Source organism: Pseudonaja textilis, chromosome 3, assembly GCF_049901715.1.
Source record: "Pseudonaja textilis isolate UNSWEBS1 chromosome 3, rPseTex1.2, whole genome shotgun sequence".
Taxonomy (NCBI): Eukaryota; Metazoa; Chordata; class Lepidosauria; order Squamata; family Elapidae; genus Pseudonaja; species Pseudonaja textilis.
Genome location: NC_141992.1, coordinates 95,260,866 through 95,281,642, shown reverse-complemented (window position 1 = coordinate 95,281,642; position 20,777 = coordinate 95,260,866). Strand labels below are relative to the sequence as shown.

At 37.3% G+C, this 20,777-nt stretch overlaps 1 protein-coding gene across 2 annotated transcripts in view; it reads right to left on the bottom strand.

Annotated features, from left to right (window-relative positions):
- NIBAN1 (niban apoptosis regulator 1) overlaps nt 1-20,777 on the bottom strand; it is a 79,196-nt gene that overhangs the window by 16,763 nt on the left and 41,656 nt on the right. For both annotated transcript variants that reach the window (XM_087930428.1, XM_026703257.2), the window contains exons 3-7: nt 18,936-19,067; nt 15,851-15,965; nt 15,040-15,207; nt 968-1,083; nt 675-779 (exon numbers count right to left, since the gene is read on the bottom strand). In XM_087930428.1, coding sequence (XP_087786554.1) covers nt 675-779; nt 968-1,083; nt 15,040-15,207; nt 15,851-15,965; nt 18,936-19,067 — 636 coding nt within the window. The remainder of the gene's footprint in view (nt 1-674; nt 780-967; nt 1,084-15,039; nt 15,208-15,850; nt 15,966-18,935; nt 19,068-20,777) is intronic.

Below are 20,777 nucleotides of genomic sequence, written 5' to 3'. Positions count from 1 at the left end.
AGTCACACAGTTATGAATGAATCTGGCTTTCCATTGACTCTGCTTGTCAGATGGTCACAAAAGATAATCACATGACCCCAGGACACTGCAACCATCATAAATATGAGCCAATTGCCAAGCATCTGAATTTTGATCATGTGACCATGGGGATGCTGCAACAGTTGTAAGTCATAAGAGTCATAAGTCAATTTTTTTCAGTGCTGTAATAACATTGAATGGTCACTAAATGAACTATTGTAAGTTGAGGACTACCTGTAACCTTTGCCTCTCAGTGGCTATTTCTAGCTGCAACATCTCTTGAAAGATACTAAGTTCCAGATTAACGAAAGAACAAATGGTTTTGAAATATTTAGTGAAAAGAAGTCTGAGTTTTGCCATTTGCTAGCAAGGAACATTCTAGAGGAGTGATGGTTTGAATGCTAGTTACACTTATAAACAACCTGCTTCTTATTTGAAACATACTATTTTTTTAAAAAAAAAAGGTAACATACATCTCTGAAATATTCTACTTTTCAAAAGCATGAAAATAGTCTACTTTTATTTCAGTTTAAGACTTATTGACTTCATATACACATTCAGGAGATTTTCTTGAACAGAAGTGGTTATCAACTTATGGTTTTGTTTTTTGTTTTTAAAAAGAACTTCCTGATCAGGCAATATAATATAATACTTACACAAAACCATGCCCGCTTTCGGTCGTTTCTTTTTCCTTTCATTTTAGGGAGCACCATGCTCTGAAGGCTAGGTAGGAGCTCCTCCATCACAAGGTTGCTAAGAATCTGGAAAGAGATAAAATTTAATAATTTTGTCTTTTGGTTTGAGGAGAAAAGAAATTGGTTAGACCTGAGAATGGTTGAGATGAACATGCTTTTCAGAAAAATCTTTCCATAAAGAATGGAATTCTGTCAAAAAGAATGGAAGACTTTTCATAAAAGTTTTCTATTCCCATGCTTCCTGATGTAATTACCTGATTTTCATTTCCTATAATCATTTCCGACAGCCCATAATGGCCTTTCTCCTGACGGAAAAACTGGACAGCTTCTAAAAATGCTTGACTTTCAAAGGAAGGCTGCTTGAAAGGATCTGAAAGATACAAGAAACAACTGATTTGAATAAATAAATGTGAAGTTGGTTTTCTTTGACATAGTGTTTTAAGGAAAATAAAACCTTGACTGCTTGTTTAGCTATTCATTCTTGATAGCATTAGCACTTAGATTTATATACCACTTCATAGTGTTTTACAGTCCTGTCTAAGTGGTTTACATATTACATACCCCAACAATTGAGTCCTCATTTTACCGACTTGGGAAGAATGTAAGACTGAATCAACCTTGAGCTGGTCAGGATCAAAGTCCAGGGCAGAGTCAACTGCATTCTAACCACTGCACCACCAGGTCTCTGATACCTGAAGGTTTTTTTTGCAATTACTTGTTTTTTCAGTTGCTAGGTACGAAATAATTTTGATAGGCAAAGCCTATTATGAAACCAACCAGGCAAGTAATGCACCATGCTACATGAAAGCTCAGCCATAACATCTTGTCTTTTGTATGTGAAAGAGCATCCCTCTAGCATCTTCCCTAAGACATTTTTTGTTCTAGGAAAGCCTTATGAGCAAAAGCCTCATAGCAGCCCAGACCAAAAGGATCCTGATATTAATATATAATTTGATCAACTTTCATTATATTTGAAATTTATTATTTTAATTGTACAAAGACAAATTGTCCTGATAAAGTATATGAGGCTTGAGACAACCAGACAGATAAAAATGCCTTTCTGACTACCTAGACTAGAAATCAACATAGATATCTTTAATTTGATCACTATATAGCTGTTAACCTCCAAAAAGTCCTCACCAAAATAATGGAATAATTCTAATAATATAAGAAGAATGCATTCTAGGCAGCAAGTATATTTCAGTGTAAACAAGTGTAAATTGATGCAAGTCGGCAAAGAAATCCAAAATTTCATATATAAGCTGGCACTAAGTGACTAGGAGCTTTTCCACATTGTTTGAATCCTACACATGAACTGGTTGCAAATGAAGTCAAATGAATAAAATCCCTTTCTGGATTTCAACTCCTTCCTCTATTTTGGTCATATTCTTGTGAGGGCTTGCTACTGTCCAGTTTGTGCTTCAGCCAGGAAGTTTCTAATTCTTCCTGGAACTTAGGCTGCTATAGAAGGGGACACTTGATAGAACTCTGGTCAATTTCACCCAGTGCTTTTTTTAAAAAGAAATCATCCTTTCTCTGCTGACCTTTAAAAAAATAATAAATGTGATTTAACTGATCTGCTATTAAACCTATAAAAGGAAAGGAGAGGGGGGAATTCTGCCTTTAAGAACAAATAGTCCAGTACAAATGGCCATCAAATACAGAGAATGGGTTCTGGAAAGCATGCCTGTCAGAATACGCATTGGCCAATTTGAAAGGAGGCCTTTGTTGAGGATGGAATGAGGTTGAGCAGGTGGACTGGACTGTCCCGTTTGAATCATAGAGGAGGAGAAGCATTACTTTTGTTGTAGAACCAGAAAATTCAGATGAGTATCACCTTCCCAGAAGATTAGGGGAAGGCAGAAGATGACATCATCCATCCCTTTGCTCCCCAAACAGTAATGGAGCTCATGATGAGGCAAGTAGGAAATAGAGATCAGCCTCTAGAAAGAGATCTTAGGGTCAAAGTGGACAATTCAATCATTTCATGCTTGGAAGCCTTAAGAAAAGGAGTGAAAATATAATTGCTAATACTGTAAAAATCTATGATAAGAACATGTTTCAGAGTGTTGTGTAGCTGCACTTAAAGCATACATTATAATATATATCAGCATGCATACATGAAAATGATTAAGGAGTTTCAGCTCTCTGCGAAGAAAGATTATTTCACTTAGCATGAAGGAAGATAAGGGAAGATCTGATAAAGGCATATAATGACATAGAAGAGAAAAAAAATGTGGCCAAAGAACATTGGTTATTCTCTGACAGTGTTAGAACTCCGGTTCATGCATTGAAACTTATAGCAGGAACATTTAGAACTAGCACTTTTTTCCTAAAGTGCACAGTTAAACTGAGAATTTGATACTGACAGTTGTGATAATAGAAATTTGGATCATTTAAAAAGGCCCTGGACACAATTGTGAAAAATGAGGCTATAGTAATTACTAATTCTGATACTGGTTATTCATTGGCTCTTCTATCATAGGTAGTGTGCCATGAATACTATAAAAAGAAAGTAGGAAAAGACTATCATATCTGTTGTTGCATCCTGTGAGGCAGAATCACATAGGTTTCCGAAAAGGGCAAAATACAGAAGCTTGACAGACAGCTGGCTTTAGAAATTCTCAGATTAACTCAGTACATGTAGCATAAATAATCTCAAATTTCTTTGTCACATTTCTCTTCTTCCTGGGTTGAGATGTCTTTTTTGCAATGATGCAGTTTCCACCCCCAATTAGCTATGGGATGTCCCACATGGCTCCCACTATATTGCCAGTGGAACTGCTAAGCAAATATGAGATTTAAATTTTATTTCCGGACTCTGCATTTCAACAAACATATAGTAAACACTTGGTGTTTGATGCTGATGAGGAGAATGAAATGGAATGGATACACACACACGCACATATGTACATATAGATAGTCCTTGTTTTACGACCCCAACTAAGCCCAAAATTTCTGTTGTTGAGACTGTTAAATGATTTTTATCCCATTTTATGACTTTTCTTTCCACAGCTGTTAAGTGAATCATTGCAATTGATGTTAGTAACCCAGTTGTTAAGTGAATCTGACTTCCCCCTTGACTTTGCTTGTCAGAAGGTCACAAACGATGATCACATGACTCCGGGATACTGCAACTGTCATAAATACTAGTCACTTGCCAAGCATCTGAATTTAGATCATGTGCCCATGGGGATGCTGCAAAGGTTGTAACTATAGAAAATGATCATAAGTCACATAAATTTACTAAGAGAACTGTTGAAGGTCAAAGACTACCTGCATAAGGTTTGGGGGGAGGGGGGGGAATGGCTGGAAGCTTCCACCAAAAGCAGAAAAGAAGTCAGATGAAGACCCAGAAACTTTCATCATTGTAGTGGTAGGACTAAGTCCCATATTTTCAAATTTAATTGTGATGCTCATTTCTAACCAGGACCATTTGTGGAGTGCTGGTATCTGAATGCAGAGAAGATACAACATGCTCATCCCTTCTGCCTTAGTCACTGTCATTGGTAATGGGTCTTCTCACACATCCACATGCTTTCAGAGATAGGAGTAGCACCCTTCCTGAATCCTAAAATGACAGTGGGCCCGGGTTAAAGAAAAATAGCTTAGTTAGAGGGTATAGTTTTTCACTCGCTGGGTATTACAGCAGATTCTCAAACACTAGAAGAGCCAAAGACTCTTTTTACTTCATAAAAGTTCCAAAGAAAACAGACTGATTTGAAATGTTATAAGGCGCATAGTCTTAAAGGCCAAAAATATCAATTTTAGTCTTAAAGGCCAATAGAATAATCAATTACTAGATTCACTTGATAGTGTAAGTTTGGGTAATCAGAATGAATAAAGGTATTCAAAATGCCTATTATTATATCACTAAAATGAGGGGGGGGGTTGTTTCAGTTTTTCTTTAAAAACAGACTAGCAGGCATTTGGCAATATAGTATTTTTGGAATAATTTTTACCAATTGGGAATTCATTCTGTTACCACTGAATTTAATCCAAACAATCTTCTGTAACATTATGCTATACCTCTTCTGAAAATTGGAATAAGATCCTAAACCTAATCTTTGGAATAACAAAACACGATTATTTATTATTTCTTTAGTTGATTCTAATAACCAGGGAACTACTAAAATTTATTAGATAGCTTTGCCTGCTGTATAGCACAACATGACATCATCATTCCACAGGGATGAGACAATTATTCTTTTTCTTGTTTGGGGAACAAACAAACAATTAGCTTGATACAGTAGAATGCTAGCAAACATGAAACTATTTTCTGGATTGTGTCATCTGAACCAGAACTAAGTGCTCTGCACAGAATACTTTTCTGTTCTAAATAGGAAGTTAATGAAATATAAATATAGATTCTCAAGAACTTATTTTTGTAAACACTTTGTTAATTACTTTTACTCACCTATTCAATTTAAATCTGGGATGGAGGAATAAGAATGGCAATTATTAATGAAAAAATTAGCTGCTGAAGAAAAAAAAAGGATCCTGGTATCAGAGTTTGTTTCAATTTATGGCTTAAGAGATACCAAGATCCTAAACTGTCACTTCAAAGTTTGTTCACCCATGATTTAGTGTGACTCTTTATCTTGCTATAATTAAGTGATAATCCTGTTGCATATTTGAAAGTCTCTACTGAAAAGCAAGAACTTTTAGATAACTTAAAAGGTTCCCAAGGGGATTTTCCTAGGATGGCTCATCAAGCACAGGTAATCAACTGATGCATTAATGAGATTTCTCTCAGAGGTACAGAACTACTTCTATTTGTTTCTGGGAGTAGAATAGTATTTTTCCTGTACAAAATCCCTATGGGTAAGCAAGGGATCTTTATTTATAATGAAAGTTAAGAATTCATGAAGTTTTATTTGGAAGGGGTTTGCCTCCATTTCTATAATTGTTGTTGCTCTACTTTCCAGTCTAGTCTACAACCCTAGCATTTTTTGTTGATATCTCAAGTATTAAGCAGACCCTGCTTGACATATTTTTAATATCAGCCAAAGTATCTAGAGGCTGCTACCTGCTGCAACGAGTGAAGATGCTGTTGAATCAAGGTTAACGTTGGTAACTGCATTTATGAACTTTTCTTGCCAGCTTTGTGGAAGTAATTGCCACTGGATTCTTGGGGACATTTTTAACTTTCCAGCCTTAGCCCACAGCTCTGGAATTTCTGGGCAACTGAATGCCTACATTCAAACATGCATGAATAAATCCCAGGTACCCAAAATAAATCTAATTCTCTCACAGATATGTGAGAAGCAATTATTGTAATATATAAGATGTCGATCATTATGAACAATGCTTTTGTGTTGCAAAATCTTTCTTGGAGACCATTTTCCCAATGTAAATAAACAGATGAGCAGGAGAATCATGAGGTCTTATCTTCAGCATGCAGCCAAGCACTCAAGAAATAATAGATAAATAATGCAAAGTTAAGAAATTTGGTTTCATTCTGCTTTTGGTTCTTTCCAGCTAGGAAAGACAGTAGATTTGAAGATGAAAGTAAAAATCTGAAACTTAAATTCTCATCCTTAAATCCTTAAAGCTACTTATTGTAGCTTTCATGGTAGTTACCTAAGTCACCTTCAGAATTACTCACTCACACATATCAGGGAGGTTTTTTGAAGTAACTATGTTACCATCCTTTTCAGAGGGAGACCAAGATTTCAAAACAATCACCTGTACAGATGACTGCAGAATCTTCAAAAATTATTTTTAAAAAAACCTTTCAGATTTATCAATCTATTGGAAGGGACCACCTTAATATCCTGCATTTCAATAAAGTTTCTAAATTTCAGCAGATCCAAGCCACGCCAGTTACAGATCCTATCTATACCCAAATCTTTGCTCTACCATTTAGTATAAAAACCATACTTAGCATGCACACCGCTGAATGAGTAGAATCAGATAGCAAATAGGAGAATACATTGCATATAAATTTAATTCTCTCCAACGCAAGAAGCCAGGAGAATCCCTTCACTATGCCTAAGATCACTCTGGTTAGTTCAGGAAAGGAAGTATTTGTTTGTGAAGAAGAACAACGATTCTGTCTTTGGGTTCACTTGCTGAATATAAAGACAGATAGAATAACTCTACACATTCTTCCATACAAAGTTTCTTTTATTGGATTATATTAGATATCCTTAAGGTAACTCACAGTTATGTCAAGATGCATCTAATGTCCAATTCTTTGCATAACTGTGAGTTACCTTAAGGATACCTGATATAATCCAATAAAAGAAACTTTGTATGTAACTAGTTTGGGTAAAATAATATATATAAGCTAGGATTGTTAGTTTAAGTGTGTGTCACTTTAAATGCAAAGCATGTAATTTTGGGTGTGGTGTGAAACCACCATAAGAGGGAGCAAGACAACCTGATTGATTGCTGACGATTCCCTGACGGTTTGCTGGCAATTACTGACAATTACTGGATTGGATTACGTTGATGGTTTGTTAGCTGCGTCCTTCCCCTACTGAAGAGTTGCTGAGGGAAGAGAGGAGTTTTTGAGTTCTACATATCTCTCTACTGCGAGGAGATATATCACCGGACTGACATTTGTAAGTTTACTGACCTCTCTTTTTCGACACTGGAATTTGCAACTGAATAATCCCTGGACGGACTGAACTAAGTGAATGATATATGGACTGTTTTGACTATGCTTTAACTCTTGCTGGAATAAAACTATTTAATTAGCACTGTGCCTCTGTTTACTGAGTGTAAGCTACAAAAAAAACGATATCTCACATATTCTGCCTGCCTGCCTGCCTGCCCTGCAGATCTTGCTAGGGTGTATCCCTAACACTTTGTATGGAAGAATTTGTAGTTATTCTATCTGTCTTTATATTCAGCAAGTGAACCAAAAGACAGAATAGTAAATGATAGTAATCTTTCTATCCCATATTTCATCCCATAGTCGTAGAATCAGGGGGTAGAGCTGCTACCATGAGGCTGTGTTGGCAAGAGTGAAGAAATCTCCCCCAACCCACCAAGGGTCAATTCAGTGATCAATCAGGATTACAGATGTGACCACATGACATGTACTACAATTCCCAGGATACCTTAACTACGTTTACCATGATGCATTCCCTTAAGGGGACAGCCTCTCAATTCCTAACTAACTATCCCAAATGCCATTAACTCTAAACTGTCTGGACAGCACAACAACAAAGATTAGGGGACTGGAGACTAATGGTGATATGAAGAGTGATTTCAAGAAGTGGGTAGGTCTAGTTTAATGAAAGTGGGTATGTCTACTTTAATGAAAAGAAGGACTAGAGATGACATGATAGCAGTGGTGTTCTAATATCTAAGGGGCTTGCCACAAAGAAAAGGGAGCCAACATATTCTCCAAAGCACCTGAATGCAGGACAAGAAGCAATGGATGGAAACTAATCAAGAAGAGAACAAACCTAGAACTAAGGAGAAATTCCCTGACCATTAGAACAATTAAACAGTGGAATGACTTGTCTTCAGAAGTTGTGGGTGCTCCAACACTGGAGGATTTTAAGAACATCTGCTTGTCTGAAATGGTATAGGGTTTCCTGTTTGAGCAGGGGATTGGACTAGGAGACTTTCAAGGTCCCTTCCAATTCTGTTATTCTGTTTTTCTGTTAAGTCCCGTATACTCCCCATTTTACCTTGAACAGAGACTGATCATGGAACCCAAGCAAGATCACCTATTGCAATATCAGTTCCCCTTCAAAATCCTGCTCTTTCTCTCTTCTGATCTACAAATCATTCAAAAACTAGATCTTCCTTTTGGTCTTTGTTTCATCTTAGCTCAGTATGATATAGTCAAGTTTACTTTCTTATGTCTTTTTGGTAAACTAATTAATCTTTCAGAGGCTGGGTTTCATTTTTAAGCACTTGATCAGCCAACACTAAAAGCATTAACCTTAAAAATAAATGTCAAAACAGTCATGCAATGCTTTCCAGCTTTACAAATGTCAAAACACAATACAAACATCACAGAGGAAGCAGTGGTGCAACCTGTTGGGCAACTTGCAAGTAAGAAGGAAAACTTTAATCCATGTCTGTGTAACATAAATCCATATGCTTACACATAGAAAACACTGGGCTTTCTGTCTAGGTCTCTCTTCCAAAATGAACCATTGTGTGAAATAATAAGTCTGGGCTTAAAAAAAATAAGCCTTGCTCTGCTCTGCTGTTTATTTATCACGTGGAAATCTGGATGACAGTCTGTGGGTATGCAGATCCATTTTTCCTGCTCTTCAACCTCTCATTTTCCAAAATGCTACAAGAGGAGAAAGCACTGGGTTATCCAATAGATGGGAGTGTCCAATTACCACACTCCTGCAGTAGTGAGAACATTATTTCCTCCATTGTATATAGAAAGACCATTGCAACACTCAGAGTTTCCTGAAACAGAAGAGACAATGTTTTTGGGTTCATGAAACTACTCCCATAATTCTGGAGGAATAAGAGCTATGAGCTGGCATTTAAACAGACAACTGTCTATTAGTCTTCCAATGTTGCAAAGATTTACCGAAAAGCAGTCTTTATTCCTGTTCTTCTCTCTACCCTTCCCTTTTTATTACTAGTTCCCTCTGAATAAGAATTAGGATGTCCAACAAAAAATATGTCAACTTTCCATACTTTTGACCCCAGGAAATCTAGAGAAATAAGATAGTTAACTAGTTATCACTTTTAATATAATAGTCTAAGGGGTCATAGCAATAATTGGAGATAATCTATTTATGTTGGAGCAGATTTGGAAATTTTCAGATGGTAGGAGTGATGATAAAATGGCTTCTGTGTGAATCTTATCAAGTGATGAAATTGCTACTCCAGCCAATTACAGAAAACAAGTCAGCTTCTTATCTCCAGTTCAGAGGCTGGTGCTTTGCTTCCCAGCATCCAATTTAATTTTATGATTAAAGACCATTGAAAAAAAGGTAGTCAGGGACATAGATTCTGACTGGCACCAACAAGCCACATGGACACACGTTGTCTGTTTAGGATAAAGATGACTTTATCAGGCCACTTTCATATTGGGCAACACAAACTGTGCTTTAATTATTCCCCCTCTAATTGCTCTGAAATCAAGGGAAGAAGTGACAAAAGACAAATAAACTCAGTTAAAAGAGACAGAGATGATGAATTGCCAAACTTACGTACTACAGTGTTTTCAGATTACACAGCCCATCTTTGGAGAAACAGTATCAATCGGATTATGATCTATCGATGTACCTTACATAACAAAAAGGAAATGGTGCCCCAACTATACAATAGAACAACAATTTCTTTCTCCCTTAATCAATGTGGCTTGCAGGAGTATCGATGCCCCCCAAATATTAAACAATTTATTATCTTTTAAATACTTTTATAAAGTCCAATGCATTTCCCGTGAACTATCTGGTGATATTTGCAAAAGACACTTAAAATATCTGTTATGATTTCCATACAGTAGATAAAAAGTGGATACAGATTTAGCTGCTTCACAGCACTTAGTAAGTTAAGAGCACAGGCAAAATTTGGATTTCTAATTTGGAGCTTAGTCTCCATGCTATACTTGCTCCTTAAACAGCCCCCCCCCCTTTTTTTATTCAAACTTTAGTAGTCAGCTCATGTTTGTGCTTAAATCATGTAGACTAGAACCATAAGCTATAAAAGAGGAAACAAGAAGACTAATTGTATTTCATAGCTCTGGCCAAGTGGCCTTGTTGCTTACATGTATGATGCCATGAACTTTTCTTGTGCTTCTTAGAGTTCAAGCTATAGGACGGAATCTTTGTAGATAAATTTTGTAAGTTAAAGATGTCATCTAGGTTTCCAAAGAAAAAAAATCAGAAGCCTAATTTGTCCTGTGCAATTAGATTGGGAAGAGAGCACAGTGGCTCCTGTGGTTAGGATGTTGGGTTGGAAATTAGCAGGCCCACATTTGAGACTTGAGTCCTGCTGCGTGGTGGGGTGGACTCCCATCATTCGCTCCAGCTCCTTGCGTTGACATGAAAGGAGCCCCGACAGGTGTTTCTAGGGCAATGGTGATGTCATTGGCTAATCTTTTAACTCGCAAGCACCTTGAACAGTTCCTCTGACATGAATAGGATGGGTGATTAGGAAGAATTATTCAAAATTTCATAATTTTTGTACTTAAAGAGTCCTGTTAGGAAAACTGGGAATCAAGAATACTGTGTTTAAAAAAAAAAATCAATGTTTTACTTTTGTAGAGAGAAGTTTGAAAAAAATAGTAGGAGAAATTATGGAATATTCAGCAAAGGATGCAAGCTCCAGTTATGTACAATCTCATATGTTTACAAAAGATTATTGTAGTTGAGGATCCAGCTGCATTATAGGAAGTCTTGGCTGCAATCATTTCCCCTGCTTTTTACTTTTTTTAATGCAGGAGAATTCTACAGTGTTCTGAGGTTGAATTTTGAATAGCAGCTTTGTGGTTCAGCATTTGACTACAGTTTGTTAACCTGGAAGACTTGAGAGCTTGACTTTTCTTTTTAAAGACGCTTCACTGAGTATCATCTCTTGTTAAGAAGAGCTGACTTGCTTGAGAATGCAAAGAGCCAAGACTCAGAGGTTTCCTTAGCCACATCATGTGATAGAAAAGCTGCTAACCACCAACAGAAATTAGATGAGGTCACTTCCAAACAGGATACAGGCCTGTATCCATATGCTGTATTTATAGCCGTTGAAAAATTGCATAATTCATATGCAGAGTTACACATTATTGAATACAAATGTTGCAGGTTTTGATATTTGTATGAATACTTCCTAATAATTTGCAATAAGTGCTGTGTAATTTCTATCCTGGAATTTTCTGAAACCTGGTGCCCAAAGCAGAAGGACTAGAATGAGGTAATAAATATAAATGTATTTTAGGAATTTAAATCTTTTAGTTCCACAATTTCAAGGACCCAAGGATGATAACAACCAAATGTACCATAGAAATGTTTCCAATAATAAATCTCAAAGTGAAGATTTCAGTGTTTCTTCTTCAGATAAAGCATCTAAAGAATTTTAGACTATCATAGTTTAGACCATAACTATGATAAATATGAATCAGTTGCCAAATGTCTGAATCCTGATCATATGACCATGAGAATGCTGCAACCGTCATGTGAAAAACAATCATAAACTATCACTTTTTTCAATACCATTCATTGTAACTTTGAATGGTCGCTAAATGAACTGTTGCAGATTGAGGACTACCTGTATTTTTTTTTTTTGCAGATAAGAAGTACCAGCATGCCTGAAGAATGATAGCCATGGGTGCTGGAAATTTAAATCGACATTAACCATTCTTCTTTATTATTCAATTTGTATGCTGCCCATTAAGTTCACTCTTGCACATAATATAAGGATTTATAGCCCAACCTGATCTATTGTGAATATGCTACTGCACATGATCTGTTTATTCTTACTTTGTTCCTTCATTCATGCAAGTGGGCAAAATTAATCAAAAATGGAGACCTTTCTCCCACAGCCTTAACAAATTCTGACCTCGTTCTTATCAAATTGCATCAAATTTAATTTTCTTAGACTAATCAGACTGGCATATAAAACTACAATACCTCTCAAGAGAACGCAAGCTATAACAGGAGGGCTGGGGGTATTAGTTGCAGTGTGTCTCTACTTGCTATCGATAACTGTTTAGCTTTTAAATAGACTTAAGATTCTATTGGCGCTAGTTATTTTCATGAGATAGCATATCAGCCTTACTAGGTTCACCAGACAGGAAACACAACTAGATGAGCTAATTCTACTTAATGTTAAGTTACATTAGCAGAATCTTGCAAACCTGAAATACAATTCTCTATCCCACATTCCTGCTGCAGGATCCCTGGCTGCATCTCTTTGTCTTGTCTCCCAAGGTCCACCTCATCACATAAGCATCTGAGGTAATTGATGCCAGATAAGGAAATCAGTCAAGCCACTGCCATCTTGTTGCTAGATCCCATACTAACCTTCAGTTAAAAACATATTGCAATGAACTTCCTTCCTCAAAACAAGATCACATGATTAGGAATGCTGAAATGTCAGTTTGTGCAACAAGTATATCATAAAAAGCAAAACAAAAGGCACCAAAAGCATCTAGCCCAGAAAATCTTTAATTCAATGTATCCAAATGTTTAATAAGTGGAAGAACTTTCTAGAGTATTGTAGTTCTACCCTCCTGACAAGAAGAAGTAAGAGGAGGAAGAGAAGGGGCAAACATTTCAGGAAAAAAAAATCCAAAACTGTTCAAAAATCGAAAACACTACTTTCGTCATTTTGCAAATACCCTATCGTCCTCCAAAGTGATGGTTTGAAATTCAATTTAAAACAGAAACTACCAAGAGGATTGCACGTCTGGAAACAGTTCGGCCTTTTGAGCAAACTAAAGCATTACTGAAGATCTAGAGTCACAGAAGATTCACAGCGTGCCAGGAAAAACTGAGCTCTTCTATTACTTTCCCAGGACAAAACAAAAGGTATAAGACTCCACACAGATGACTTTATTACTGAGGTTTTAAGAAATGAATAAGAAGGGAATTATAAGCCATGAAATGGAAAACTTTCCCTTTAAGAATGCTTTACAGGAAATTGACTTCAGCTGACTGCTTACCAAACATGTTCCCTGAAGCTTACAGATTCAATGGTTTGCAAAATACCAGATCATGTGTTCCTCCTGTGGGATTTGAAGCACCATATGTAGGCTTGGACTTAATCTTCCTTAAACTTTCGGTGCCAAATACACTCTATATTTCACAGTTCTGTTACAGAACTATAGCTTGGAAGGAATGGGCCTCATTCATGAAGAAGGAAGATAAAAATGGTACAGGATATGATAACCACTCCTGAATTTCCAGCTTCGGGGGTTTTTAAAGCGTATTTTGGCCTGCCATGGCCGTTTACATCCTGACACTGACCATGGAGTGAGGGTTACTCCTTACATCACCAGTTTCTTCCACCAATTCTACTAGAATTGTGATGTTTTGAAAATCAGTCAATACTTGATAGGCATTTCAAAATACATATGAAATCATATACTGAGTATGAAATTATCTCAACGCTAAAACTTGAGTCTGTTACATTTTTGCCATATATTGATGATAAAACACACTTTGACTGAGATCATCCCAGTTTTATGTTCCAGTCTGGGTTTCTCACTTGGTTTTTAAAAGGGCTCAGAAAGAACAGTGTTTACCTATTTGCCACCACTTATTCCCCATTTGCCTACACAAACTAACAGAGGCTTCCATAAGCCAAAAAGAAAAAAGTTGAAACAGCTAAATACACATTTCCCCTTTGCTTAGATAAAGGTAACTTTAGCCATTCCAACTTTCTCCCTTTTTCCCTATACTGGCAAAATGGAAGAAATTTAATCAAATGGCTTAATGCATACTGATTATTCTGAAATCTTCCTGATTGAAAAAAGATGGAAAAAACTTTCTTAAGAGCAGAATGGTCAGGGAGCAAATCAATTCAGGAGTTTTGGAGAGATATGGCTAATTACTCTGCATGAGAAAAACAGGGGTCACATATTATCTGTTTCAACAAGTGCAGCAGGCTTTTCCTGGGAAGTCTTAAAATATTGTTATGCAAATTTCAAATGCATATGAAATTGTTAAAGCATAATAGTTGGAATTTTTCCCCTTTCTGCTCTTTTGTGATATTTAGTATATATGTATGTAATTTAGGAAGTTAAAAGCATATCAGGCTTTCTGAATAAGAGTATTCTACATTTCAACATTATGTTCAGAAGCAGCCACAGCATTTGGAGGTCTGATCAGTATGGCAAACCATTGTGAGGTCACAGTGCAAACTCTACCTGCTTCTCTGGTATCACCTCTTTCTGGCAAATCTTATGCTCTGAAGAGCCAATAAGTAAGAAATGAGAAAGTATTTTCTCTAATGGACAAAGATTGGACAAAGTTTGAAGCTACAAACTACATTGTTGGTAGTAACTCTACAACTTTCTTTCCTTGCCAGGGTAAGGAAATAAATAATAGGATTCCCAACCCAGTGTTTGCCTTCGTCATGTTTGACTGAATTACCAGACAAGTTCTCCCCACAATATATAGGATGATTTTGCTACTGTCAACACAGTTGGTTTCTCCATCTGCCACCCACTAGCCAATGCTTAAAGAGTTAAGAGCGTATATACCATGAAACCATATCACTCTCTTTTAAAAGTTGTTGAGTCAACTTTAAGCATGTAATTACTTATCATGGTAATGAAGAGAATAATATATTTTAATTTTGCTACATGGATTGGTTAGCAGCCAATGATCAAACTGATCTTTTCCTGAAAGGCAAAACAATATCAAAATTATCAGATTATGTCTGCTAGACTCACCATGGTTTAAGTGCCTGATGCAATCGTTCAACATGGTGCTGAATTGCTTCTGGGCTTCTGAATCCGGAAAACAGTAATAACTATGTCTAAGGAAAGGCTGCCATAGGTAGACTGGAAATTCCTTTGGAGGGACAACAAAGGCCTGGGTATTCTCCTTTTCACTGGAACCTTAAAAATATGCAAACATTTATGTTTTTAGTCATTCCATCAGGTTTACATATAATTATAGACAAATTCCCAGTAGACAGGTAAACTTGCCTTAACATTTGTGCCACCAATGCTTAGTTTTCACTGTAACTCTGTGTGTTCTAGATACCACCTAAGTTGTAGCATCAGCCTATCTGAGCATTCAGTGAGCAGATTCCTTAGTCTGAATGCACAATTATCCAGATTCAGAGTGTATAAGTTATGTGCATCAGATGAGCAGTTATATAAATTTAATATATGCATACACACATACCATCCCTAATCTGAGTAGTTTGTCTCTGGCATCAGGATTGTGCATCTGTGCCTGTTTTCTTGAATATTAGTGTTTACTTGACTTTGATTATGACTCTGTCCCTTACTTTCTTTGCTTCTATTCAGCTTCTATTATTGCTCTGGATTTTGAGCTTGATATGACTCAAACTATATGTACACTTCAGGACAATCACAGGACAACATTTTATAGTGTAAGATAGAGAAGTTTATTAAATGTATGCCTTTAAAATATGTATATAACTCTTTATAAAGACAATGTAACACTAGAAAGAGAACATCAATTAATACACAAAGTAGTAGAAAATATAAAGAGGAATGGGCTATACCTTACCATTAGGTTCTGGAAAATGCTTATCAGATAGCAAGTTATATTCTTCCCCTGTAATTAGCACTTTGCCTCCAACAGGGAGAACACAAGTTTTTGAACTTACTCCTTTCTGGAATGCCTAGAATTAAGAAAAATTAATAAAGTTTTTCTTTAAAACCAAAAAAATCCAAAAAGGCAACCTCAACTTATAAAGTGGATGCTAAAAATGAATGAGACAATATAAACAACACTTAAATTTCAAAATCCAGAATAGGAGGTAAATAAATTTTTCAAAGAACCAGAAAGCAAGATACAAAATAATGGATGGAAACTAAGCCAGGAGAAAAGTAACCTGGAATTAAGGAGAAACTTCCAAACATGAGAACAATTAACCAATGGAATGGCCTCTCTGATATTATATTGTAAGATCTTCTCCTGATAGTTAATTTAAAAGCTAGATAATGAAGCATCCAGAATGCAACTCTGTTTGATGCTTTGAACAGTGGAAATAGGGTTCATCGAGTTGTGCAAGCATTTCACATGTATAAACATATTTTTGTTTAGCATCATTATCAGCTGGAAAAAGACACTGTCAGTAAATAAGGCAGATTGTCTCTTTAGCCTCTCTAGGGAAAGTGAATCATTAATTGTATCTTTCCAGTCTCACTAAATGAAGTTTCTATTGTTCTTTCCCCCTCCTCCCCTTTAGCCCACAAACCAATCTCAGATTGGTGTCCTAACTGGGCTTCTGCAACATGCTGTACATGGAGCAGCCCTTGAAGAGTGTTCAGAAGCTTCAGTTGGTGCAAAACGCAGTGGTACAGGTGGTCATGGGTGTCTGTCATATAGCACATGTGCCATCTCTGCTCTGCAAGGTGCATTGGTGGCCAGTATGCTTCCAGATTCAATGCAAAGTACTGGTCTTCATGGCTTGGGACTAGGTTATTTATAGGACTTTCTCTCCCTGGTTATATCATCCTGTCTTGTAGATCTGACAGGAGATGAATGCTCCTGGTCCCATCAGGGAAAGAGAGTCTTTTCTGTTGTGTCCCCTCTAGAACATCATTCTCATGGAGATCAAACATACCCTAACCCTACTGACTTTTTGTAAAGTTTGGAAGACTTGGTTTTATCAATGAACCTAGGTCCCTGATGATGCAAGTGAAGCCATTTCTTGGTTGTATTTACTGTTAGGAATTGATTGCCCCCACCCCCTCCGCGCTGCTATTTATATTCTTATATTGTTTTTATTCTGTTTTTAAATATCATTAGCTGCCCAGATTCATGTAGGCTTGAGGTGAAGCCCATGTGCATTAGTATCTTATTTTCAAGATGAAAATCTGGAAAGTAGCCGTTCTGAAATTAAAATATTGTATTCATCATCACTTTAATTATAGAAACAAATAATCAACTCAAGTTTTTTAAATATCTAGGCATTTAATTAGAAGCTTCCACCACAGAAATATCAAATTTATGATCTCTCAGGATGGCACAACAGTCTGCTAATCACCAATGATGACTCTGTGACTTTCAGTAATCTTGCTTACCCTTCAGTTGTCTGACTCTGAAAACATCTACCTCTAATACCATACTGAGAATACATCAAGCTGCAAAGTGGAAAAGAATGCATACAAATCGGATAGTTTTTTGGAAAAGACTGATGTTTTTTGGATATGTTGATTTCTCAAAGGTACAAAGGAAATCCGAGACACAAAAAGGATTGGAAAATGGCAATACTCATATACAGTATATGTTTTTGGGCCAGAATAGTTTGAGGTCTGGATAAAAAGACAACCACTTTAGAATACCAATATCTTCTTAAAACTTTTTTTTTAATGGAAAATAACATATAAACTGGCATCTTGTTTTATCTTCTTTATGTTTAAGGTTGTCTATAAATGTTCTTGAAGAACAGAAATCATGGGTGGCTATAGCCCAAGGCTTTTGAGGGAAGCATGTCCAACTTCCTGGGGAGGGGACATGAATGTGGGTTGATACGGTGGACTTCAGGAATGAGTTGGCAAAGCACCTCAATTCCGATTTTGTCAATGTGTAAATTAGTATTTCATTTTACACATCTGCCTATAATATGCTCTAAGGCAGGGGTCACCAACCTTTTGGGCCTCAGGGACCACCACCAAACTCATAATTTTAAATCCTAGGGACCACTAACTGGTTCTGTGGGCATGGCCTAATTTGTGGGTGTGGCTTGGTGGTCATGTGACTGGCTGGGCATGGTTTGTATGTAAATATTATAAATATTTATATAAATATTGAATTTTTTATAAAAAAAGAGCAACTTTTACCCAAAATCAGGCAAAGCAGGCAGGCAGATTGAGATGCTCAGAATCACAGATTCGTTCAGAAATCTATTTGCCATTGGCTAGCTCAGCCTGTCACATAAAATTTGCTTGCAAGCAAACTCACAAAATCAACTCACAACACATCATGTGTGTAAATGTTGAATTTTTTATTAAAAAAGAGCAACTTTTACCCAAAATCAGGCAAAGCAGGCAGGCAGTTGCTCACAGAATCATTCACTGATGTATCTATCTGCCATTGGCTAGTTCAGCCTCTCAAATTTACCTGCCATGAGTCTGCACTGAATAATAGAACCTTCAGTCCTAAGGGAGGTTTGGCTGTGCTTAAAAGCAGAGCTGAAGATCTAAAGACTAGTTAGAAAGCAAGAAATCCAACCATTTCCTGCTTCCTAGCTAATCTAAATCTCCAGGCACAGCAGAACAGATGATGGTTGGAAAAAGGAAGAATAGCAATTTAGCAGGCAGGTTTGCTGGATAAGGAGTGAGTGGGCGGGGAGGGTTCCTGCATGCCACGTGGGCAGCGCAGCCTTGTGTTTCTGCACAGCCTGGATTAATTGCTTTGGGGAGGTGCTCTGGGGGTGAGATTTCTCTGCAGCCCACCAAAAGTTTCTCACAGCCCACCAGTAGGCCACGGCCCAGCGGTTGGCAACCACTGCTCTAAGGGTTACAAATGTGCCCAATGGCTCAGAAAGTATAGTCATTCATTTTTGCATTTCAGAATAGAACCCAACAGATCAGCAGTGCTAAACCTCATGCTTGCCTCAGCACTTAATAAATCAACTGTTTACCTCTTTGCTTTCAAAGCTTTCCACAGCATAATTATTTTTAATTACTATGTATCTCTCTTTCCATTTCTTCAGGTCTTCAGCAAAATGTGACACTTCTCCTTCATAAAGGACCATGCTGGATGATCCAGGTGGCTGTAGAAAAATGACATCACAAAACAGAATGAGTTTCTTGTAAGCGTTATGTTCCTTTTCTTTTGTAAAATGGGGAAAAGGATCTAGCATCTTGGAAAGATTGGTGTAGAACTTCAAAGTACTGATATGAACGGATGACATTTTCATGCTACTACAAGAGGATTACAGTATACTATGACTGAGGCCTGTATCCTCAAATTCAGCTTTCTAATGAACCCCGAATATTTTGCTTTCAATATTCACTTGAGAGGAAAAGGTCTTGGAAACAAAACCAATTTACAGTATTTGTTTACTTGGCTAGTTAGTTAATTCATTAAATTTATTAGCTGTCTAATTCCAATGAACTCTTGGATTGTTTCACAATGAAGCCTATTTTTAAATGTTTTCATTTTCTCTACCCTACCCATGCTGATAATTTTTGCTTAGGAATTTTCATCATTTGTGGTTCAACAGAGTTCTTGGGAAGACATGTGTCTCAATTTGTGTGTGGAGTAGAACAAAAATAGTACTTTAGGCTCTTGTGAAATAGCTGCAATTCAAAGAGGTTAACTGTGCTATATTGAACCATGGTTTCCTCAATACTGGTTGATTAAACAAACCAAAACTAGATAAATTGGCATCTTGACTAAGGCATAAATCATTCACACATCAAAATCATTTTTGCATAATGCACCAAATGAAATCATATTCTGGCTTAGCTTGATGTGTGATAAAGATAAATGTAAAGGTGGTGTGGTCCGCCAGTGGCCTGCGGAGCTGGCAGCAGAGTCGGACAGTGTGGGGGAACATGGGAATTTTGGGGAGGATTCAGACGAAGGATCTGTGTCTGAAACAGAGATAGGGCCAGGGCCATCTGAGAGTTATGTGCCAACTCAGGAGCCTCCAGAATCTGACATCAGCGAGGCAAAGGAAAAGGGGTAGCCTGTTCCCAGTGTGCGCTTGCACAGAGCTGCCAGAAGGCAAGAAGAAGGCAAGTTAAGACAAAAGGGGCAACTCAGGAGTAAGACTTGGAGATGATTGGGCCCTGCCATAAGACATAAAGGAGGAGCAAAGGGACATAAGCCTTTACAGGAAGCAACTTTGTTCGTTCTGGTCAATTTAAAATCTGAAGCTCCGTGTTGACTTTGTGCTCCATTTGGCCTTGTACAGCTAATTGGCAATTTACTTGTTGGCAGCATTTCAAGGGAGATAAAGGTGGGTGCTTATCAGCTTTATCCCAAAAGACTGGGGCAGATTTCTGTGGGACTATTCATAAACTGTTTGGGACTCATTACGGGCTATGAATGCATATAATTCATAGCCATATAAATAAAAACAAGGATTTTGGGAACAGCATGTGATTGTTACTGTCTCAGGAAGCCTTGGTCACAACAAAAGGTTCCCCTCGCACATACATGCTAGTTGTTTCCAGCTCTAGAGGGTGGTGCTCATCTTTGTTACAAAGCCGAAGAGCCAGAGCTGTCCGAAGACATCTCCATGGTCATGTGGCCGGCATGACTAAATGCCAAAGGCGCACGGAACACTGTTACCTTCCCACCAAAGTGGTCCCTATTTTTCTACTTGCATTTTTACATGTTTTTGAACTGTTAGGTTGGCAGAAGCTGGGACAAGTAATGGGAGCTCATTCCGTTACATGGTGTTAGGGATTTGAACCGCTGAAATGCCGACCTTTCTGACTGACGAACTCAGCATCTTAATCACCGAGCCATT